General features: G+C 35.0%; 1 protein-coding gene across 2 annotated transcripts; it reads left to right on the top strand.

The window, feature by feature from the left end:
* The first annotated feature begins 674 nt into the window (after positions 1–674).
* On the top strand, positions 675–25,253 carry CSN6 (COP9 signalosome subunit 6). 2 transcript variants are annotated; one of them, XM_083130498.1, is made up of 8 exons: positions 675–770; positions 1,148–1,331; positions 2,359–2,490; positions 5,046–5,197; positions 11,380–11,542; positions 19,000–19,193; positions 20,583–20,732; positions 24,753–25,253. In XM_083130498.1, the coding sequence occupies exons 2-7, from the start codon at positions 1,163–1,165 to the stop codon at positions 20,721–20,723; spliced, it is 951 nt and encodes a 316-aa protein (XP_082986624.1). In that variant the 5' UTR covers positions 675–770; positions 1,148–1,162; the 3' UTR covers positions 20,724–20,732; positions 24,753–25,253. The 2 variants fall into 2 exon arrangements, with proteins under 2 accessions (XP_082986624.1, XP_082986625.1); XM_083130499.1 differs by lacking the exon at positions 675–770 and adding an exon at positions 867–885.
* Positions 25,254–25,535: the final 282 nt, after the last annotated feature.

The following is a 25,535-nucleotide window of genomic DNA, read 5'->3' as shown; positions in this document are numbered from 1 at the left end:
GTTGAAACCAAAAGCCACATAAATATTGTCGCCTTTTCCGAAGACACTGCATTTACACCATTTAATTCAATGTTATTATTTTAAAACCGGAAGTGCAGTCCCCGCCACCGCCACTTAAGCACAGAAATGTAAACATCCGGTGAATAGCGCCCATAATCTAGGGGGATGTTCTCTTGACTAGGAGTATAAGATAGCCCGCTCCCTCCCCCACCTACCCACACTTTGTCATTGACTTAAATGTGAGGGGTTAGTACTCTATGCTATGTTCTCCCTTCTCCGTGGGGGGGGGGAGGGGGCAAGGGCCCTACATGGTAGTACCATAATTATTATAGACTATACACTGAACCTGCCGTAGGGTTCCAAATATGTTAAGGTATTTCAGGATTAATTTTCAAGTTCACTGAGGAAAATGAAAATACAGCCTTGTAGCCTAATTTTAGAATACACGTTTTTGTAACTCATACAATTTTAAGAAAATCACTTTTCGGGAAGCCGGGACAAATTATGTCACTTCGGAACCGGTCCGGAAAATCCGGGACGATAGCAACCCTATTTTAGCTGGAAGTACTTTTCTATATATATACGTATATAAATCATCAAAATCACAGGTGTGTAAATAAATATCAATCACGTTGTATAAATTACAAGTAAATTCGCTAGTAATCCACGCATGACGCAGGTAATCTGTGCCACAGATTAAATGTTCTTCTGTGCTTTGACAACAGAAAAGAAATATATCATCCAGCAATATACCTTCACCGGTTATTTTAGTACGTTTCAGTATATAAAGTAAATTATTATTCTATGCGAAATTGTAATTGTGCTTCACGTAACAACTGTGACTTGAGAAAGCAAGTTTTCATTTTTCCGGGGCTTCGAAAAATTGTATGTTTACTTCTTTTTTACTAATTTAACGCTGCTCATGTAAACGCAGAGGATGTCACACAAATATACACATGCATTTATTAGAAATTAGAATACAGAGGAATAAATCTAATTCATGACTGCGATTAAGTAAGGACAATTCGTTTTGTTTGCACACACTACTGGTACTGTGCTAAATCGGTAAAGGCCATTTTTCTTGTACATTTCATTGCAGCTTGATTTCTATACCAATAATTAGTGTCATTTCCATTTTTCATTGCAGCAACACTAAATATACATGAGTAGTCCCCAGCACGCCAAAATGGAGGTTGATGAAGCTGGTAAAAATGTGATGGCTTCATCAGGAACTGTAGGGAGCGTGTCAGTTTCTTTGCATCCCCTGGTCATCATGAATATATCGGAACACTGGACTAGAATTAGAGCTCAAGAGGGGACTGCTAAGCAAGGTATCATCTAATGACATGTGTAGATAGTATTTTTATTTTGCAACACTAAAAGCAATGGATTCTGTTGCAGTATCAGATCATTGACTAGACAATTTTAACACAGGTAAAACAATGGACCAAAAAAATCAGGTTGTCTTTGTAGCTCAATGTCAGAAAGTGGGATTAATGTCATGGTTGAGCTTGCATTTCATTGTTTAAGTTTTTGCATAATAAATCTTTTTTCTGCCACAGTAGAGATAATCTTTCTCATAACTGGATCTTCCATGTGACCACATAACAAATTCTGGCATGAGTTTACAATACCGGACCACTCTCCAATTTCTATAAAATTTCGCCTACTTACTAATTTCGATGTCCTGATGACGTATCTGTAGTTCATATTTGGCGGTCACTTGTTAAAACTGTACATTTACGTGTACAACTTGTAAAATAACCTTGCGATTTACCACGGTGATTGTCCATAGACAGCAATTCGGAACCATCTTTCTTTCGCAATTCGTTAATGGTCTTCCTTTATGCACAACAATCTTGCTGACGTAAGACGAGGAATGCCTACGAGGTTAGGTTAGGCCTGTTAGGTTAGGTTCCATTAGCATAAATACAAAGAAAAATGAATATTTTAGCTAAGAGAACTATACCTTATCTTGCCTGTTGATTTCTTCATGTTGGGAAAATGGCGTCTTCCGTGGAGCTATTGTTCTTATGGTAGGGTTACGTTACGTTAAGAAAACATAGTTTATTTCATTTTTTTCTCGATTTCCATACTTGACCGCCAATTATTACATGCAGATTCGTGATTAGGAGTTCACAATTAGTGAGTAGGCGAAATTTCATAGAAATTGGAGAGTGGTCCGGTATTGTAAACTCGTTCCCAAATTCTCTTGTATGAAACTCTTTTTGTGTGATTAATATCCAGAAAATTGCAAAGAGCATTACATTTTTAGCCTGACTTAGCTTCTTAAGCAATGCTGAGATTTTGCTTGCTTTTTTTATATAGAAATGTTAACATGTTCATTATCCTTTGTAGTAATTGGTGCCGTTATTGGAAAGCAGAAAGGCCGGAACATCGAAATAATGAATTCATTTGAGCTTGTGTACAATGTTATTGATGGTGAGATCATCATAGATCGAGATTACTACAATACAAAAGAGGAACAGTGTAAGTATGTAATTTTTAAAATGAGACTATATTTTAAACCAGTTGCAATACTAAGGGGTATGGGGAGGGTTTTTAAGCCCCTTGGTTTTACTATTAATATTTAGATTGCTGGTTGTCCACAGGTTGGTCCACCATTTGTGGTGACATTTAGCATGTCATTCCTTGAAAACCAGAGATGATCTTTGAGCCTCATTTTTTTTTTTAAAGTAATGGTGCTATATTCCTGAAATCAGGCCTATATCTAGAATTTATTTCAGGTGGGGCAAACCAAATAACTCAGAAATGATAAAACAGTAAAAACTGCATATCCCGGAACCTCTATAAGAAGGAAACCTGTAAATACGAAAAAAAAGTCCCCAGAACGGACCGATTTTTACCTGAAAATGACCTGCTTAAGGTGGAAACCTCCTTAACGTGGAAACGGAACACCATTTAAAGACCAACGAGATGTTTTTATTCTCAGTAAGACGAAAATTTCTTCCTTTATTTTTTTCGGTCGCAAGAAAACAATGCAATACTGTAAGTGGAACACACCTCTGTTGACACTCGCTTTCGGTAACATTGTTGACATGAAAGAATACTCATAGCTGTTACGATTCAGTTTCTTTCTTTCATTTCTTACCCTCTTTCTCCACCTTTCTTTGTCTATTTCTCCTCTGTTCTTTCGTCATCTCTCTATTTTTCTTGTTATCTCTTTGTTTGTTTCTTTTTTCTTCACTTTTATCTCAATCTTTCTTCACCTGTTTTTCCATCTTTCAATCTCTCTCTTTCTCTCTATGCAGATCGCGCTACAACGCCAGGGGTCCCGGGTTCGAAAATTACATAAGTGCAACTGTACGTTCTTACAATACTGTAAAAAGTGTACGAACATGTTGTGTAGTTACATAATTGTAATCTCTGCTATGGTTATTGCGACTGTATCACATTTTTATTCATGTACGTACATGCATTAGTACTCTACATTATAAGTAATGTGAAATGTAAATCTGTCTTTCCATTATTTCCTGCAGCGCTCTACTGTATTTAAAGTCAACCCTGTTTAAGATGGAAAACTGTTAAGACAAGAAATTTTACTCAGAACCATGATGTTACGGGATAGACAGGTTTTACTGTAATATGTGTTAAAATTTATACTTTAATAAAATGTATAAGTCTATTCACAATATGTAAATTAATATTGTATTATTATTATTACATGAGTAGGTAGAAAGATGGTACAAAACCATGCATTCATTATTAGCTTATGTGTAATTAACCCTAGAAAGCTAACGTGTCCTGTGCCAAACATTAAAGCTAACCATTTGTCTGTTGGACTACTGATTTCTTCAGAATTAAAACAACCTAAATTTTGCAAAAACTATTTTATTTACTACAAAAGTTAGTATTTACTTAAAAAATACATGAATAGCATGGCAGGAGTGCAAAATTACATTTTTATAAGTCTTGTGTTCACTCAAAACAACACTTTGACTGGTGTTCACCACACATGGCTTTGGGGCAATGGCAGCAGAAGAACCTGGTCATCCTCCTCTTGCATGAGAGTTAGAATGCACAGATTTTTCCTTACTTGTTGTGTTTGAGCATCTGCATTAGTTTATTACATTTCCACATTCAGGATGGTAGCAAAATCTACGAAGTTGTTGTGGAAGTGTTGGTGTACGTAGGCACTAATGTTTCGTCTGCCAGACAATGCAAAATTTAAAACCATTAAAAACACACTGGAGGAACGCTTGTAAAAGGACACCGATGCTTCCCTGTCGGTCTCTCTGATCCAAATGAAGGTAGACTGAACCGGAGGCGGAAGGTTTTAGTGGAAGGGGGTGAAACAAGAAAACTGCTGCATGTGCGTAGACTGCCATACGATGCGTTAGCTTTCAATGGTTTAGGTCAGTAAAATTTGTGTAAAACAATTTCCCTGGCAAGGAATCTATGTCAAAAAGATAAAGAATTTAATATTTATTGAATAACAAAAAAGGATGTTAAATCCAGTTGATGAAAAGTAAAGTTCCTGATTAATATTTTATGCATATTTTTAAGTAGTAGTGTGCTTAGATCTGGCTTGGCACTGTCATTCAATGCCATATGATCTAATCCTTGCTTTCTAATAAGTTTGGCAGAAATAAATAACCCTCGATTATACAACAAATTTTAGTACTTAGTATAAGCCGTTCAGGGGTGGGTCTGAACCAAGACTATAGTGGAACCATGAGCAAAACAACCTGCGCAGACCCGCTACTCCTGTACCCCCGAGAGTAGGAGAGGGGGAGAATGGACCATGCTTCCATATTATTTTGCTTCTATAAAAAGTAGTTATGCGAACCTTTAAGAAGAACACAGAAAAATGTATATTTACATGATTTTTTTATTTGCTTTAATAAAAATTCAAAAATTATATAGGGCCATTTTTTTAGAATAAAAATGGTGATTTTTATTCACCCTGCTTTTTATTAAAATATGTGTAAAAGTACCAAAATGAAAACTATCACTCATTGTTGATATGTTGTTTTACCAATATTAAAGCAGCAGTAAATTTCAATAAAGGTCTGCTTTTATAGTTAAACAGGTTTTCAGTGACATGGATTTCCTTGGGTGGTACACAACAGGAGAAGGCCCTGACGAACTAGACATCAAGATCCATAAGCAGATATGTGAAATCAACGAGAGTCCGATGTTCCTGAAGTTGAACCCCCAGGCTAGACACACAGATGTAAGTTTTGGCATTTTCATTTACATTGTTGCATGCATATTGTGACTGTTGTTTGTTTCTATATCAGTAAGAAAAATTGTAAAATAATGTTTCTTGTCCCGGAGTCTCAATGTTTTGATTCAGTTTCTCAGACATTTGTTGGAAGTTGAAAACCTTAAAAATGACTGAACAAATGGATTTAAGGGAATGAGGGACAATTTCTCACCAGTTGTGCATTTATTTCAATATCATCCGAATGGGCAATGCTACTGGGAGAAAAAGCTGGTGTTCAATAGAGTATGAATTTCTCCCCATGTTGCAAGTGAAAGTGTTTTCTAAAGTTGATTCTTAAGCTAGATATGATGTTTGAAAAATATGATGAATGAGAATTTTCAGAAACCCATGTATTCCTTATGGGGGAACAACTTCAAGTTATGGCTAATCAAATGGAAGTTTTGACATTTCCGCCTGTCAATTACTACTTCAGTCTGTCCTTTTTTCGTTGATATATTTTTCTATGCCATCGGAAGTTTGATATTCCCAAGAGAACGAATAAAATAATACTTCCATAAGAGCAATGTATTTCTCCTTGCCTCGTACGGTCATCCTGCCAGTGCTGCCAAACCTGATGCACATATTACCATTAACTTTAAAGAGATGGCAATTTGTTCTTAGTTTTCACCGTCTAGATCCGGCGGCATCACCCATCTCAATAATCCACCGATGGTCGTATGAAATCGAAAATAAAGTTTTCCCGGATAATAATATTACGTCCTCTTCACGTCAGCCAAGGAGCTATAAAAAAAGTAGCTGGGGATGTAAGAGTATAACAATATCACATCACGTGCAAAATGTATACTTATGACAGAAGTTGCCTATGTAAGCCGGAGCCAGTGATGGCATCATAGTGGGGCAGGGGGTGGGTAACATAGTTCACAGCCAAATGAGTGCATGAAAGAACCAGATCTGGCTCCAAAAGAGCGAAGCTGGCAACAGTGATCAGCAGCTGCCAAAGAGAGAAGGACCTAGGGGAAGTTGTCCCTCTCCGCCTTAAAGTGTGGGAAATGTACAATATATAAGTAGGGCTAGTATTTTAATGGGTAATGACATGGACATCGTCAGAATTTTTTTCAGGGAAGTCAGGCCATTGATAAAAGTTGAATAGTACAGATAATAACTTCAATAATTATTATTAACATTGTTATAGATGTTGTTATACAATAGTCAACATTATAATGTAAATACACAAATTTTACTTGAAATACAGAGCCTTTAATACTTGATGCACCAGATAAGTGATTATCCAGCACAACTCTTTTCCATTATTTTTTTTTTTTACATTTTATGCAGTTAGTGTAGTGAAAATCACAGTTATTGTATTTTGTTGTTAACTTTTACGTATCTTGTTCAAGAAAAGGTTTTAAAAGTTATGGGGAAATTTTACTCATAATGTTTATGTTGTGTTGGAATTTTGAAATTTGTGGAAACATTTCTTCTTTGGATTAAGTGGTAGGATATGAAAATGTAACCTGGTTTTATATTTTTCACGTAGGCCTAATTCATTCAATCTAATTCATTTTTCTTTTGTTATTCTGTTCGAATACTAACTAAATTAACTTTATTTTTGTTATTAACAATAAAGATAACAAAGTTTTTGCTTATTTGCAACTTGAAATCAACAATATCAATTTCTAAAACAGATGGGTGGGTGTTGACACACCTATGCACATTAAAATACCAGAAAATCATCGACAAAATAAATCAATAATTCCGTAAAAAACACAAAATATGCTTATTGCAGTCAACGTAGAAAGGCAGAAAAAAGTAGAACTCCACAAATGAGATAAAATGTGTATTGATATCATTTAAATATAATTATCATGTTATTATCAGAGTTAGTTGTGGAACAATGTGAAGAATTTAATAAGGACTAGAAGATCAACTTCTTCAGTGTTTTTTACTGCATCCTTGCATCATGTTTGAGCTATGAATTTGCATAGGTCATTAGTTCTCCTAATCTCAAGAATGCAGGTGATGTCATTGTTGTTTGTATTTATTATTTGTAGGGATGAGCCAGTACCAATGTCAATGTATCAGTATCAGAACATATTGGTTGGAATTCATCTACCGATACCAGCCGATACTTTTCCCGCATATTTGAATATCACAGTGTCCCCAATTTGCAAGGTGATACTTTCGAGGAGTTTCATTATCCTGGAAATTATGCAAAATTCAAACTTTCTATTTATTTTACACCAATTTTGCACAAAAAAACTATATTTTGCAATTGCATGATATCTATTTTAATATTATGATGTAATTCTTGAATATTCTAAAGCAAATTTCTTGGTAAATTGATGCATATAATTGGAGAAGAATATTTACACACCAATATTGATCAATATTTCGAACAAATTTTAATTATTGTAATTTTCAAGTATCGGTATCAATCAGGGTTCGCCCAGCCCAGTTTTCCCCATGCATGATTTTTCAGGGGAAAAAAAAACAGTCAAAAAGTGTTTTTTTTTTCAGAAAAGGGTGTAAATTATTGCTTGAAATAATTGTGAGGTTTAGAATTGTCAACAGTTTGAGAAAACTTGTAAAATAAAGGCTCAGCCAAGCTTATAATTCTCAAAATAATTAATGTGGTACTACAAGTCATAGTGGTTTTTATCAGGGTATTTACTCAAATCATGCTAGAAATGGACTTTTAAAAGAAATAATACGAACATATATCCAAGAAACAAAAAATCAAAAGGGTCTGAAATTTTTAGATAAAACGTTTGCATCACTTGATGCAGGACAGTTAAACAAACAAAGCATATAATTTTGAAATGCAGTAGCACTTTAGATATCAGTCACTTACATGTGTGGGCAAGCCACATAGTTTCACTTGTGACGATAAACTGTTACAATAAATGTTTGCATGTATAAAACATTACAAAGAAGAATTGAGTACATTTTATTGAAATGTCGTTAAAGTACAATAAGGTTATAATGGTATAATTAAATCACACTTTTCAAATGTTTAATTTAGTTTCTCAAAATTTAATACATGTGCAAATGTTTTTCATGTTCTGTTTTCTCTCCAATGCCATACACTGAGACAGTGCCCCCTCCCTCCCTCCAGTGCAGTGCATTGATTGAACGTAATGGGTTGCTTGCCCACGTAGGATAAATGTTACGAGTTGTGGTTAAGAACTCTATACCCATGTAAGTAGAGCATTCGTAAACTTTCATATTTTGACCGTTCTTGACAGACTTCAATCATAATGCACAATTTAGGAGGAGCATGGGTAAGGTGGATGGGCAAAGAAGGACAAGTCATCTATGATAACATGTTTCTGCAACTAGAAAACTTGACAGGGCTGCAATGGTATTACATGTGAGTGAAATCGGACAATGTGTTTCAAGATGGTGAATGAAAAAAGTGGTCATCTTGATGTTGCACGTTCTATACCATGCTCTATTTTTTTTTCCAAAACTGTCTAGAATGCATTTTTGGAGTACATATAAGGAACTAAACTCAGTCATTGTAGATAATTCATTTGTTAGCAACTTTGCAGTAAAAGTTATATTTCATAGTTTAGCAGAGGAGTTGTGGTAAAATCCAAACATACATTTTGGCATAAATGTCAAGCTTTTGAGTTGCAATTCTTAAGAGTTACAAGATAACTTTAAGCATTGGTGTCATATTGTATTTGAGAAAAAAATTGTCACCATGTTTAAAGATGGTTGATGACAGACTGATTTAACATGCCTTGTGTGATCTTTAAGTTATGCTAATATTTGAGGTTACATTTTCGTAGATTAAGAAAACCAAGTCTCAGCTACGTTAGGACATTACTTGAGCTTAAAGTTTTTAATAAAAAAGTGCAATATAGTGTGTGGTTTAGATAGGGTGGGGGTTAGTCACCAATTTTGAGACCACGATAACTGCAGCAAATTTAAGAGCTTTTAGGCTGAAATTCATGTTGCAACTAGATACAGCCAGGGAATAATTTTATTTTCCATTGTTTACTGGTTAGAGAAACTGTCATGTACAGGGGTAGGAAAATACAGGGCACCCAGTTTCCACAGTGCCTGCCTGAAAATTTTCAGCTTTCACCTGAGTTCTCAAATTCGGTTCTAAAATATGTACATTTTAATATTTTGAGTTTGCTTATATAAATTTCCATTACCTTTTGTTTTTTTTAAATAATGAGTACAGTGTGTGTTTTTTAATGTTTGTGTTGTTTTCTGTATCATTTGTAACATTATATCAGAATAATAAACATGCCATTATAATTTTTTTCACTGTTGCTAACTGAATTATAATGCGCATATTAGAATGTATTGCATAGTTATTCTTGATGTTACCAGTTGATCCTTCTTTAAGAAGAACACTCCAGTACAAGAATTAATTACTTTTAATCCAATCTTGCATTAATTATTAATTTAAATGTTTTAATGTCGTATTTCAAAATGTGTAGCTGGTTTTATCTTAGTTGAATTCATGGCTTTCTTAGCTCGTATTTAAAAAAAATTAACACCTGGCTCCAGAATAAAAGGGGCTTGCATCTGAATTAGTTTTTTCTACGCCTGGTCATATATATTTTATTGCATTCTTATCTTGGCCTTGTTGTTTGTGTGCCATTTTCACTTTCAATTATCTTCATCGTCATCTTCTCAATTATCCCAAAGAAACAATATGTCTTCAAACATGCTGATGCAAATTTCACAAACACTGAGAAAAACAAATTATCATTTACCAAACTTACTTGTTAAATGTTATTGTTAGAGGCATATATTTTTGGTAAATAAAAAAGCAAAATTTCGGTACAAAACAGACTCAATTTCAGGTTCAAAAGCAGTAAATAAAATGAAATTTTGCTGTTATAGCAGTGGAAAAAGCCTTATATAAAATGACATTTTGGTTTTAAAAATGTGAATAAAATCTAAAATTTGATTTAAAAAGTGCACTATTACACAAAATAAACATATTCCTTCTAATAGCACATTAAATCATTAGCAGAATATTAATAAATTTCCGTGGATTGCATAACTCACAGGATACGTCAGACTTCAGAAAGTGTCACGTCAGTATATAAACGGTGAATTTCGTGTTTAAGAGTTTCTTTCGCATTTTGCAGTTCATTTCGCATCCTTTCGTGACAAAACAGGGTAAGAAAATGCGCCTCACACCTTTCAGAAACATAAAAAAAATAACATTACAATGTGTTATTTCACATTTCGTGTTTTCGTCAAAAAACGAAAAAAATATGCATACCTCTAGTTATTGTTTTGTTCATTAAGTAAACTCCTTGTAGTTTCAGAAGTAAAACTTTAATCTTTACATGTATTAAAGTACACTACTGCATTTTGTTCTTATTTGACTCTGTACATGTATACAGCTCATCTTTAATTAGTGTCCAAAATGTTATGTGTTTAATTTGACTTGGTAAGATATTTACCCTCACACCATTAATTTTAAGGGTGTGGGATTATTTTTGTTTGCAAGACCTGCCACATATTTGTTTTTTTTTTTCCCTTTACATTCTTGTTAATATCATAGTCAAATGATGGCAAAAAATAGCTTTAACGCTCAATCGGTTGCACCTGGAAAAGTAACAAGATCATTACTTTTTGAGGCTGGCTACTGACCGGGAATTCCTTAAATTCTGGGGATTGTGTGTGAATTATTGGTTCTGGGAATTATGCTTGAATTTTTGCAACTTTTATTAATGCAAATCTCATTGAATTTATACATATTGATAAATGCCCTGAGGCGAGATTTTCACAGTTTAGATTTTAATTTTATCGAGGAAGGAAAAGAAAAGAAAACAGAAAAATAATACAGAATTTTCTCAATCAGTTTGCTTTGTTAGTGTCCTTTGCAAAACAATCTATCCGACATATAGAAGAATATTGCTAGATAAGATATCTTGAAGTTGTTTGGTAAATTTGAAATTCTTATGCAATTAACAATTTTTGTTGATTACTATATCCCGTTACATTTGTGACTTGTGTTTGTAGATGTATTTCTAGTCTTGATTATGTGAAATGGCAACTTTATTTTACGTACCAAGTCTTTAAAAATCTAGAGCTGTTCATTAAATAAGGTAAGAAGAACTATTATGTGGACAGGAGGTCTTGTTTCCTTATTTAATGAACGATTCTTGTATGAAGTAATGTGTACATTCATTTGTTCATTTAATTCACAGCTGCCAGTTACCATGTATGAATCAGTGATAGATCTTGTGGAAGGCCAGGCAACCATGCTGTTTGTGGAATTGCACTACACCTTGGCGACAGAAGAGGCTGAGCGCATTGGAGTGGACCATGTTGCTCGCATGTCAAGCAATGAAGCTGGTGAAAGTTCTCTAGGTAGTACTTTTGTATTTAATCATGTACACTGTCATTTTCTATTGGATCAGTCCATCCCAGGTTCAACTCCTGGGATGAGTGATCTGAAGTGAGAGGTCTTGTTTGCTTGGCTGTTGCCATGGCAGATTTTTTTCAAATTTTCCTCTCCTTTTGAAAAACTGTTGCAATATTCCAAAATCTGAGAAATTACATCAGCTTAGAATTCCTTCTAGATCATTGATGTGAATTCTCGCATGGTTTGCTTTCCCTGTTATCAAGATATTATCAATAGTTTAATAGACTTACATAATCACGAAACTATTGAGAATATCTAGATAACAGTGAAACAACATGAAAATGCACATCAGTGATCTGTAAGGAATTCTAATCTGCTTTAATTTTTCAAATTTTGGAATATGGCAGCAGTTTTTCGAAAGTAAAATAAAATTTGAAAAAATCTGCCTTGGTGACGCCCAAAGGTCCACTGAGCCTTAACATGGCTCTAAGGTTCACCCAACCTCAAAGAATTGGATACCTGGTGGGTTAAGGTGACTGGAGCATGGTGCTGATCACATTGTCTGTAATGTACGGTTGAGATAAAGAATGCCTCGACATATCCCCTATTATTTGCCTTCATGGTATGGTGCTTGCTACCTTCATTTGGTGCAAAGGTACATAAACCTTAATCTTAAAACTCAGCTAGCTTATCTACAGGGTAGGGTTCTTTGTAGACAACGAAACCAGACAGGATGCCTTCCAATGGAGACGTTTAAATGAATATATTATTTAAACACAGGATACATGGAGTAAGAATATTTACATGATAAGCTACTTTCTTCTATGTTTTGTATTATTTTATTTTCTCTATTAGTATATTCTTCTATCTGGACTTCCTTCTCAATGGACAGATCTGGATCTTGACTTCCTTCTTAATGGACAGGTCTGGATCGGGACTTCCTTCTCAATGGACGGTCTGGATCTGGACTTCCTTCTCAATATGGAGGATCTAGACTTCCCTCTTAATGGACGTTCTGGATCTGGACTTCCTTCTGGAATTCCTTTATCCTTTTCCAACTTTTTCCTTTAAGCTTTGGGAATAATACTAATATCCTCCCTTGGGGCTGCAATTGGAACGCGCCACCACTAACTAGGTCCAACAGAGTGTATACTTGGTGCAAACGATTTACACGCGCATCCAAGTAGGTGCTACAGTTAAACTGCGCAACCAGAACGCGCTCGCCACTGATGTAAACAAAATTTTCCCTATAGGAATGGTAAATCAATCATACAGATGCAATATCTGTTCAAAGACACAAACTTGTATCAGTGCTTTGACTTCCTTAATTTTCATATTAACTTACATGTGATCACTGATTTGATTTATAAAATATATATATTAATTTACTTCTTTCATATTTATTCTTTGTCTTCTTATAATATATTCTATTGTTTTTCATCTTTCCAATTTGCTTTGTTCTTATTTATAAAGTTATTCACATATATTATGCCAATTCTTAACCTTGCATGCCTGGTGCTGCCATCTCTATTCTTCTTTGGCAAACTATTTACATTACTTGGTCCTATTGAGTACGTAACACAATATTCCCCCCGTTGGCCATAAAAAATTTTCATCGTAAAAATATGAAGATAGAAAATTTTTTCTTCTTCCTAAATTTCTTCTTTTCTTCATCTATTATTCAATCTTCATCAATTTTCATGTTGGATTCACGAAACTCGCTATCACCGCTCTCCTTTTCACAAACTATATTTAGCATTCGCAGCATCTTCGTTTGGCTTCTGTTTCATTGATTTCTTTTCAGGAACTAGCATGTTTGTTTGTCCTAAAATGCTCTATTTTTATAATTTCTGTAACACTCAACTCTTTTCTTGTCGGAAGATTTCAGTCTTTTTCTGTACATGACAAACATATATTATGGATGGTCTAGGCTCTTCATAAATGAATTACTACGTTTCAAATAGCACATTTTTCGCTTCTTCTGTCTCTTTTTTCGGGACATTCTTGCGTGCATCATCTTTATCTCATGTATCATCGACATATGCATTATAATTATGTTTCATTTTCTCTATTCATTTCTATAACTCACATGTCTCATAACTTCTTCGTCTTATACACAAGATTCTCATTTTTAATGCACATTTTTCTGCTTCACAATTGCTTTTTCATAGGAACACCTAGCATATTCATTTACATTAATTGTCTTCTCGCCTTTCATTCGTTAACGTAGATCATGTCCAGCCTACTTTTCTCAAACGTTGTTCAACCATTGGCGTTACATATCCAGCTTTTTGGTAAGGTTGAGTCGTCAATGAAACTTATTCCTTGGAGATTCATATCCCCATCAACAGTTCCTATTATATTAATTCCATTTTCTACTGCGATGACTAATTTTATTCTTATCCTTGTCCGATGTCTTCAAGTGAGCTTGTGAGTCTCTTATCTGAATAATCTTTTGGGCTCTATTTAACTTTTCAACATATACTTTCCTCTTCGAACAAAATTTCTGTTTTATCTATATAGATTATTTGATCAATTATAATTTCTCCTATTTAGAAATATTTACATATAGTTTACTTCGATTTACAGTTTAACTATATTACTATATTTTCATCTATTTGCCATTATATCTTGTGCGTTTTGGCGATCTTCTTCCACCAATCTATCCGGAAACCTTCTCTCATCGTTAAAGTCTACATTTCTTGGGCCATTGTCTTCCCGTAGTCTGTCTTGTAATCTTCTTCCGTTATTACAATAATTTCTGGCTAATTCTATGGCTTCGTCTTTTTCTACATCCGAAAGTGCATTTCTTCTTTCCATTTCTTCATTGGGCACACTTACTCGGTATTCTCTTTCGTTCTGTTCATATATGTTCCTCCATCGCTGATTTCCTCCTCTTCCGTATGTTCGGAAATTATTTCGGCCTCTCAAGTTTCTCCAATTTCCTCGATATCTATCATCGTTTCTCTCTCTTTCTTCCACAGAGTCTATGTTTCTTTCATATCTTCCATTGTTTCTTCCTACGTCTCTTCTTTCTGCACTTGGTCTCTGGTTTCTAACTTCTATTCTTCTTACATCAAATTCCTGTCTCCGGAACTTTGGTTTTGAGCGCCCTTCTTCTTCTGAATGTTGCCTCTTTCCATAGAATCTTCCTTCCTTATCGTTCCAGGAATTCTGAGTTTTTGTTAGCACATCTTCGGTTCTTAGATATTCAATCAAATCATCAACTGCTTTTATCTTAACCGCTGCTATAGCTCTCTGTATTCTTAATGGCAATGTTTGGACAACTTGTTTAACCAGCTCCTCTTCACTGCATCCTTCCTTTAGGTTTTTGAAGCTTCTAAGAGTCTCCCATGTATGTTCTTCCAGGCTGTCGACTTTTGACCAATCTACATATCTTCTTTTTAATGCTTCTAGCTGCCTTTCCTTTATGTCTTCACTGCAGTAGTAGTTCAGGAATTTTCGGCTGAACTCCTTAAAATTTCTAAATTTGTGCTCATTTAGTTGATACCATCCTGCTGCCGACTGTTCAAAACATGTCTCTATGACGTTCAAAATCATTCCTTCGGGGATTATCATAAGTCTGACATTTGTTGTTAGTTCCCTTAAAAACTTTCTGGGACATTTATCAGATATATTCCCATTGAATTTTGGAAGATGCTGCAATTCTTGTGGCCTAGGTATCCTGGTCCTATAGTTCTTGTCTTTCGGGAATTCATTTTCCAATATGTCTAAGAGCCTTTCATTATTACTTCCATCTTCGCTATTTTTCCATTTCCTTTTCTTGTGACCTCCCGTTATTCTATATCTCTTACGCTTCTCTTCTTCCTTCGTCGTCGATTCATCGCTTGAACTCTCTTCTCTCAGCTCTTTCTTAACCTTCGTTTCTTCACTTTCTCGAAACCTAGGATTTATGTTTCCTTCTTTGATGAATAGCTTTCCTAACTTTCTTTCCACTTCTTCTACTTTCTTTTCTGTCTTCTCTATCTTTGACACTGCCCCATTTAATTTTCTGTCTAATTCCTTTCCTTTCTTATCTGCTGCATTAATTTTATCTTGATTTTCCGCAATGTCCTTCTCCATACTGCTAGTTTTATCTTGAACTTCTTGCAGTTCCTGCGTACTTACTTCTCTCAGTTTTAGAACTTCCTTTTCCATTCTATTGCGTGTTTCCCAGCTTCTATCTTCCATTAGGACCTTTGCTTCTTCTATCTTGCTTTCATTTGCATCTACTCTAGAAGATACTGCTTCTATTTGCGATTTATTTTCAACAATTTTTCTTTCCATACTGTTGGTTCTATGTATATTCTCCTCTCTAAGTTTTGAAACTTCTTCCTCGATCGTCCTATTTATATCCACGCTTTTGTTTTCAATTAGCAGTGTTGTTTCTTCTATCTTCTTTTCCAATGATCTTCTATTTTCTTCACATGTCTCGGTTATTTTCTCGTACATCTTCTTGCTTTCATTTCTTACTGCTTCTAATTTTCTACTATTTTCATCGAGCCTTTCTTTCTCTTCCTTCTTATTTTCTTCTAACTTTTCTTTCACTTCCTTGTTATTTTCTTCTAACTTTTCTTTTACTTCTCTGTTGTTCTCTTCCGCCTTCCTAATACTTTCTTCTAACTTTTCTTCTACCTTTCTATTACTTTCTTCTAACTTTTCTTCTACTGTTCTATTACTTTCATCAATCTTCTCCTTCAATTCTCTGTTATTTTCATTTATCTGCATTGACAGCTTTTGGAACATTTCCATCAAGTTTATTTCTTCTGTTTTCTTCTGCTTTTCTTTTAGCTTTTCCTTCTTGCATTCCTTACATGTATAATCTTCTTTCCTTTTACTTATTGATATGTATTTCTCCTTTCTTATTTCTTCGCACGTCCAATGTTTCATTTCCTTACATGTGACACAGAAAATAATTTCTTACTTGTTTCCTTCCTCTCCGCAACAAATGAAAGTTTCCCTTTTTTCTCCGTCTTCCTTCATTGTAGCTTCTCCATTCTCATTTCCATCTTTATCCTTTTCCTCCATTTTCAATTATTCTTTCTCTCTTCACTGTCTGGTTCCTAATTCTCTAGCCCCAAAAGTTGGTCGCCATTTATTTATGCTACCTTCATTTGGTGCAAAGGTACATAAACCTTAATCTTAAAACTCAGCTAGCTTATCTACAGGGTAGGGTTCTTTGTAGACAACGAAACCAGACAGGATGCCTTCCAATGGAGATGTTTAAACGAATATATTATTTAAACACAGGATACATGGAGTAAGAAAATTTACATGATAAGCTACTTTCTTCTATGCTTTGTATTATTTTATTTTCTCTATTTGTATATTCTTCTATCTGGACTTCCTTCTCAATGGTCTGGATCTTGACTTCCTTCTCAATGGTCTGGATCTTGACTTCCTTCTTAATGGACAGATCTGGATCGGGACTTCCTTCTCAATGGATGGTCTGGATCGGGACTTCCTTCTCAATGGACGGTCTGGATCTGGACTTCCTTCTCAATATGTAGGATCTGGACTTCCCTTAATGGACGTTCTGGATCTGGACTTCCTTCTCAATATGGAGGATCTAGACTTCCCTCTTAATGGACGTTCTGGATCTGGACTTCCTTCTCGAATTCCTTTATCCTTTTCCAACTTTTTCCTTTAAGCTTTGGGAATAATACTAATATCCTCCCTTGGGGCTGCAATTGGAACGCGCCACCACTAACTAGGTACAACAGAGTGCATACTTGGTGCAAACGATTTACACGCGCATCCAAGTAGGTGCTACAGTTAAACTGCGCAACCAGAACGCGCTCGCCACTGATGTAAACAAAATTTTCCCTATAGGAATGGTAAATCAATCATACAGATGCAATATCTGTTCAAAGACACAAACTTGTATCAGTGCTTTGACTTCCTTAATTTTCATATTAACTTACATGTGATCACTGATTTGATTTATAAAATATATATATTAATTTACGTCTTTCATATTTATTCTTTGTCTTCTTATAATATATTCTATTGTTTTTCATCTTTCCAATTTGCTTTGTTCTTATTTATAAAGTTATTCACATATATTATGCCAATTCTTAACCTTGCACGCCTGGTGCTGCCATCTCTATTCTTCTTTGGCAAACTATTTACATTACTTGGTCCTATTGAGTACGTAACATGCTGTATGCACAGGGAACTTTACCTACCTTACCCCATTATCAGTTAGTTCTATAGCTGAACTTTGAGTATGTACGTAACACAAATCAACATCAGTTCAACTTTTACATTTAGTAAATAAAATATGCATGATACCAGGCCTTCGTCTTGGATTGTAATCAAAGAGTCTCAAGCTCAATTCCATTTGAAGAACATTGCACAGTTATTTCAATCCAATCTTAAGCTGTAGGTCCTATCTCAATTAGTCTGAGCATAAAATGGACTTAAGAAACAAACTGAACAAAATCCATATACACAAATAACAGTGGCGTACCCAAGCCCGGGGGGGGGGGGGGGTCATAACCCTCCATTGTCCAAAGTATTCCTAAAAAAAATCGTCAAAGGCAAGAAAAGATGGCAAAATGAGAACTGACTGCTACAAAAATCCCACCCTTTTGAAAATCCTGGGCGCACCACTGACAGAAATACTTACTGTTACATAAAATATATTGATACCAATTTAATATGAAGTAAATAATACTAGTGCATATCTTGAATAAAATATTTATTTCCTTTTCCATTTTATGTGACCACAAATAAACAGTAATGTTTCCCTTTAAGGAAGAGCTTTGAGCTGTTACTTAAAACTCTCATATTTGGTGTGAGTTGTCCAATTTAATCTGCAAAATTTTGATATTGACTCGGCATGATGTGTGCTAAGGAGTGAATTTTTCTCACCGGGTTAGCAGAACCTTTCATGGACATCTCCGAGGCTGTATACTTGTGCACGATGTCATACACAGTCGATCTCAGGTATCCAAAGAACATTATGATTTCAGTTGGCGACTTTCCAGTGCGAAAACCTTCAATAATTGCCAGTCTCCAATTGTGTTCCTCACTCGACCATTTTGACATTCTGCACATCTTACACACGTGTCTAGTCTCTCGATGCATCGAAAACCAACTTTTGTTAAAGTCGAAATTAGCGGAAACTTCAACTTGAACTTTACCTGCATTTTGCTGACGCAGGGTGTAGAGGTTCCACGTAGGAAGGTAAGAGCACAAGAGTAGAATTTTTTTTAAAAAAATGTATGATGTAATTCAGGGTTACACTAGTGTAAATTTGTGAGATTTGTTTATTATATACGTGACAGCAGAATATTTTTTCTCTTATTTGCCTAGAATGAGTAGAATTTTGAATTTCAAAACATACGAAGAATATTACTGGCTGCTAATATGTACACCATGAATATTTTAGAACTTCGGAAAATTTCATTTGGAGGATCTGAGATTTTGAATGGCAATTTATTTCAATTCATTTTAGTTGCCGAACATTTGCAAGCTCAACACAGTGCCATCAAGATGCTGCACAGCAGAGTTCGTTTGGTTTTGCAGTACGTGAGGGCCGTCCAGGATGGGGAGCTTTCTGTGAATCACGAGGTACTACGAGAGGCTTATAGTCTAAGCCACCGGTTGCCAGTCTTAAATAATCCAAGGTTCCGTGCTGATTTTTACAATGTGAGTACTTTATATTTATATCTTAGGCGAGATCAGATCATATTAATAAGTATCTGCCAGTATAGGCATATATCTATTTATTGTTAAATCCAATTATCTATAAATAACCTATAAGTTAGTGCAAAATTCTGCCATTAGTGTTAATATTTTTATGAATATCAATGTATAATTCTTATGTGATGGCAGGGGTAGAAAAATACAGGATGCCCAGTTGCCATGGTGCTTGAAAATTTTAAATGTAGTTCTAGAAGATTTTCTTTATATTTTGAGTTCAGTTATGGAAATTTCCATTATTTTTTTTAAAAAATAACAGTACACTATATGATTTTTTTCTATTGTTTATGTGTTTTCTGTATCATTGAATGAGATTAATAAACATGTCATTATAAATATTGTTCAAATCCCACTTTAAATTGTAGGTCTAGTCCCGATTAGCCTTTCTGTGCATAAAGTGAACTTTAAACCATTCAATCAATCAATTCAATAAATATTGATTGATTGAGTTTGTGTTTTAAGTCCACTTTATGCACAGATAGGCTAATCGGGACTGGACCTACAATTAAAGTGGGATCCGAACCACTATGTGCCTCCACCAGGTATCGAACCTGGACCCCTTGATTACAAGGCGATGATTTAGGAAGGGGCAATCATTCCTCATCTCAGTAATCTGTAATAATGATGCCCAGCCCTTTCCAGATGAGCGAAGTATAGTCGTACAATTCTGTCCAGTAAGACAAATGATATGCTATAATAGGACCTTGTCTCTTGTGCACATGTGTTCTAATAACCTCTTTCAAATTTCAACCAGTAGATGTCATGTTTTCTTCATTACTTGTTACTTGTATTTGTGTTGAATTAAGTTGGACTTTTGTTTATACTCTTCAGAATAGTATTTAATAATTTACATGGGCATTGTGGAAATTTCTTACGATGATTCTACTTTAGATTTCACAATTAGTGATGATTTTGATCATAATAGAAAGTTTTTATGTTATTTTCATCAATTAATTTTGTATTACCTATTCAAAATACATTTTCAGTAACTTTTTATGGAATGTTATATTTATTTTTTACTTTAAATAACTTGTTACAAGAAAGTTCATAAATGTGAGAAAATTTATATAAAATGTAGCATATTATATATCTGTGGAAAGAGGAAGTGTTGTAGATTTTAGAAAACAATTGTTAAATAATAACACACTTAACAACATATTGTCCATGATTTTTTTTTTTTTTAAAAAAAAAACAAGTCTCCTGAATAAGTCTAAGTCCTGTCCAGAAATTGTTAACAACTCTTGAAAATTTAAATGATAATGTGTTGATATGGTGCATATTTGGCAATTCTTGTGCTCCCCAGTAAGGTACAATGGCTGTTATTTTGTTTCCCAGCAATGCAACGATGTTGGCCTGATGACATACCTGGGCACCATGACCAAAGGCTGCAATGACATGAACCAGTTTGTAAACAAGTTCAACATCCTGTACGACCGACCAGGCATGGGGAGGAGAATGCGAGGACTCTTCTTCTGAGACGTGCTGGTGAGTCTTTTCTTTAGTCTTGTAGACTGACTGAGATGGTTGTAATTTTCAAGAAAGCATGCTTTGTGAAATAAAAAATAATTCTGCCAGTGGCAGACATCCTATTAAATAACCTAGCTTACCCAAGGAGGCCTGCCAGGCCCACCACCTCTTGTTTTTTGATTTTTCAACTGTGAAGTTTTTTATGAAAAAAAAAAACTTTCCTAGGGAGTATTATTTCTCTTGTAGTCTGCAGTTATTACAAGCATAAAACACAGTTTTTCACCGTGACGTTTTAGGAGAAATCATGCTCCCTTCATCAGAAATTTATTTTTAGTTTGATTAAAGATACAGAACAATGGTTAAAAATTTTTAACCAGAAAAATCAGTTATATTGACAACATCCATTGGACAGGGTTTTCGTAAATGATTGTCGGGGTTACAAACAAGCACTGTATTTTACCTAATAAAGATAGATACATGCAATTATTTGCAAAATGTTAGAAAACTCACCAAGTTTTTATGACAAAGTCACAAATGTTCCATGTGCTCGCCTCGCAATATCCTGCAGATATCTAAGTGATAGTCCATTTCCTGCCACACTCGAGATAGCATATCACGTGTAACACTGTTTGAAGGAATTTCGTTACGAGTGTTTTCAGTTTCTCAATGGTAGTGTCTAATGGAGGATAGTAAACGGTATCTTTTAGGTATCCCCAGAGAAAAAAATTGCAAGGAGAAAGGTCAGGGGAACGAGGCGGCCATGATAAAAAAAATTCGTAGAACACTCCATAATGTTGTCTTTAGAATGTTTAGTTCCTTAGATCCAGCAGGAATCAATTTCTTCAGGCTCCGTAGATAGGTTTTACGAAATTGCTCCACATCATGTTCCGACACCAATGGTGGACCACTGCATTTGCCTTTGCAAATGTAACCTTTTTCTTTAAACTGTGAATACCACATTCTAATCGAATTGCCGTGCACGAAAATGTCATTGCACAACTGTAATGGACCTCAATGCGTGATATTCAAGGACACAGAATGCCTTCTCACTAGTAATATCCGCCATTTTGGAAAACTGCCGCTTAGCGGGAGACTCAGGAAACAGAGGTCTATTAAACAAATAAGGTATAAAACTTGTTGAGTTTCTCAACAATATCGTGCATTTGTGTTCACCGTGCGTGTCATTCACCCAGATCGATTTCATCAATGACGAAACCCCGACAATCATTTACGAAAACCCGGTATAACTGGTTCTTTTTTGTTAAAAAATTTTAACCATTGTTATAATTGTATCTTTAATCAAACTAAAAATAAATGTCTGATGAAGAAAGCGTGTGTTCTCCTGAAAGGTCGCAACAAAAACTGTGTTTTTATGCTTGTAATAACCGTAGACTACAAGAGAAATAATTCTACAATGCAAGCAATGCGTACATACAAGAAACATTTCTAGGGCGTTCTCAATGTTTCTGTATTACTACTTTTGTTCACAAAAACATTAAAAAACAAAGTTTGGGGCCAAAATTCACAATCTCGCACCCCCTTTGAATTTGCATTCCTGATCACACTGGTGCCTGTAACTGTACAATTGGTTGGCATTGGTAATCATTTTTGTATTATAATTAATACACAACTGCACCTATATAAACAACAAAAGCATTGATGAAAAATTGATATGGTTTTTCTGAAGATTATGAATAATAAAATATGTGTGACGCTCATGCAATATTTTTGTTATTGTTTTTTATTAATGACGGTAATTTTTATATTATTATAATTAATACATAAATGCACCTCTATGAACAAGAAAAGAAGCAGGGATTCAATAACCAAATTGTATCTTGAAATTTTAGTGATTACAAAATTGTGGGCTGTGAGACCCCCTCCCCCCTCAAGTAAGTAAGTTTCTCGTACTCCATGGGTAATCTAGAGTTAATACAAATAATTTGATAGATGTATGGTAATTTTTGCTATTTTTTTTCCTGCACTCAAAGTCGTCTAGTGTTTTGCTTTTATAATAGTAATTACAAGAGTGGGGCGGTAAAGTGCACACTATGAAGCCAGAGGTTCTAGGTTCGAATATGGGAAATACATATTTTATTTCATATTGCTAGATCTTTGCAGAAACATGGTAACTTCAAACTGAATCAGTGTTTTTTGAGGTAAACATAATAGTGTTTATTATGGGAAAAATGTCTAATTTCCCCTGCCTGAGAAAAAAAAATACCTTGCTTGCCATTTCATGGTAGAATTCCTGTGGATGTCCATATTTGTTTACTGCTAGGGCTCTACTGATAGCAATTCCAGTTTCATATCCTTGCTGATTCCACCTGATACTGGGCCTCCCTGATAAAGTAATAGTAACGTCTTCACCTTGTAATCAAGGGATCCCAGATTTGAGCCACAAAATCCAGACAATAGATATCCGGATTTCAAATTATCCAATATCTGTTTCAAATGCAGTGGATAATCTAGATATCCAGATAATCTGGGTATCAGAATATCCAATATCTGAATTTTTGAAATCCAGATAGAAAATTATTGAATATAGATAAAATTTTATCCAGATTTGGCCATCCCCAGCACATAGTGGTTCAGATCTCAATTTAAACGTAGTTTAGTTGTGATTAGGTTCAGAGGTGCCCAACCTCCCAAGGCCATGGATGCATCCCCCCCAAAAGAATTGTTCTTCATAACCCCCCCCCCCACACACACACACACAAACACAGACACACATAGTTTGGATAAACATGCAGTAATTGACTTTTGTTTGAATGTCGATAATTTGATTTCATTTTTAAAAAAATACATTTTCGAAATACGTAAGCTTTAGACAACGACAACTGACAATATTTTACAATTATCCAATCAGCACAGGAACACATACAAGTGAAACAAATCGTGCCTGAGATCATCCAACGCTAAAACTGAAGTTTACATGTTGGAAGTTCCAAGCCGACTGGGAACTACCACAAAGAAAACACAGACATTGTTTACCACCGGCTGAGATGCCAAAAATCGAAAGGCGCATGACATTCAAAAACTTTCATTACAGTTGAAAACGTACAAAACTGCTCGGGCTCTCTGCCATTGTTAGTGTACTGAACCTTATTCTTGACTAAACTTGTATTAATGCGAACAGCACGTTCTGCCCTCCCCCCATCCTTAAAAAAAAGATTCTAAAGGCATAAGAGGTGGTGTTTCACTTCAAAGCTGCGATCAGCCACAGGTAGGTAGAAAAACTAAGTGATAACAGTAACAAAAAATCAATAACAGGTCAATCAAACGAAATTATCCCCCCATTTTTGTGTGAAAATATATAGAATTAGTAGCTAAACTATAAAATTTTGTCCCCCAAAAATAATTCCAGAGATTCAGATACGTCATGAATCCTACCTGTGGGCTCCCCTGATTATCCTATCTCTTAAATGGACTTAAGACAAAAACTCCAACTCCAACCGACACTTGAAAATTGTAACAATTCAAAGCAAAGTATAATATTTATAAATTCTAATAGATATGTTTTACATTACAACTGCATCAATCTAACAAGGTTAGGCTTAGCATTGTCAAGGTTTCTACTCGTCTGGAAAACTTGAAAAAGAGGGGAAAACTTGAAAAACAGGGAAATGCCAGGGAATTTGGCTTGTCAGAGAATTTTGCAGATCATCTGGAATTTACGTGCATTTTGGAGTCAGCAAGAGAAGAAGTTGCAAAATGAACAAGCAGTTCACTTCCACTTCTGGATTCGGTTCTTATGATTCTCAGTCTTGTGCAAAATTATGGTTCCTTCGAATTTCTATAATAAATTTTCACTTTTATAATACTAGATGTTAGAATTTGTGAACTTTACAGTTGCATTTCATGCTGATATTAAGCAGAATGAGGTATCAACAGTAGTAACCAACCCCTTGACATCAGTTGCATCATTAGCTGGCAAAGCTTAACAAAGATCCATCCAGAATACCACATATCTGATTGCATGGATCATGACATCCCCAGTTCAGTGCAAATATAATTTTAAATCCTTTTTCTTTCCAGACTGGAGGGACTGGAACAGGCGTTGTTGTGGAGGAAGAGGGTAGTCCCCAAGGGGAGAGTTCTGTTGTAGATGTTGAAAACAGACTGAAATGGCTTTTGAGTGTCTGAATTTCTCTAGTCAGTTTAAGACAAGAAATTTCAGTGATAAAAGACAGTGTGAACAATTAAGTTTCATTCGTAAATTGCAAGTTTTATTGAGAAACTCAAGTGTCATATTTAAACTGGCAGGGCGGATGTTTCATGCATACGAGAAGCCAGCAATAACTTACAAGAAAATTTGTGAAGGAGTGTGTTTAATTTTACAAGAATTTCAGTGTGCAGTTGAAAGGCCCAAGTTGTTGATTGAGCAGCTCTGCTTTCTTGGTTTTGTGCATGTAGTACTTATTGCTACATGTACAATGTTGTTCTTTTGCCCCTCATCTTTTCCTTGTTTAAAATAAAAATAATATGTTTTTATATGTACAAATTCAGCCTTCGTGCAAATAAAAATTGGGAAAAGCAGTTCTGACTTTTACAATATATAAGGTATTGGAGCAAAAGTTGAACTTCTAGGTGTATGAAGTAATGATCAAAACACACAACGCTAGATTCTGTGCTTGGATTTGCGCTAGTGGTGTGGTACTTTTTTCATCTGCTAGGTTTTGTCTCACCCAAAACTCTTACCATAATTGTTTCCACACAGCATTGCACAGAGCAGACAAGCTAAAAAGGTGGAGAAGCGACTTAAAGAAAGTCGTAGGAGAATAGTTGTTGTGGCTGCTTTCCTTACAATTGCCAAAATTA

This window comes from Lepisma saccharinum, chromosome 10 (assembly GCF_977018435.1).
Source record: "Lepisma saccharinum chromosome 10, izLepSacc3.1, whole genome shotgun sequence".
Taxonomy (NCBI): Eukaryota; Metazoa; Arthropoda; class Insecta; order Zygentoma; family Lepismatidae; genus Lepisma; species Lepisma saccharinum.
This window is presented reverse-complemented; position numbering and strand designations above follow the sequence as displayed.

Bases quoted from the DNA above. Each gene is read 5' to 3' on its own strand.
- CSN6 (XM_083130498.1), top strand. From the start codon at position 1,163: ATGAGTAGTCCCCAGCACGCCAAAATGGAGGTTGATGAAGCTGGTAAA. The intron at 2,491-5,045 runs GTAAGTATGTAA...CTGCTTTTATAG, and splicing joins CAATACAAAAGAGGAACAGT to TTAAACAGGTTTTCAGTGAC. The intron at 11,543-18,999 runs GTAGTACTTTTG...AATTCATTTTAG, and splicing joins AGCTGGTGAAAGTTCTCTAG to TTGCCGAACATTTGCAAGCT.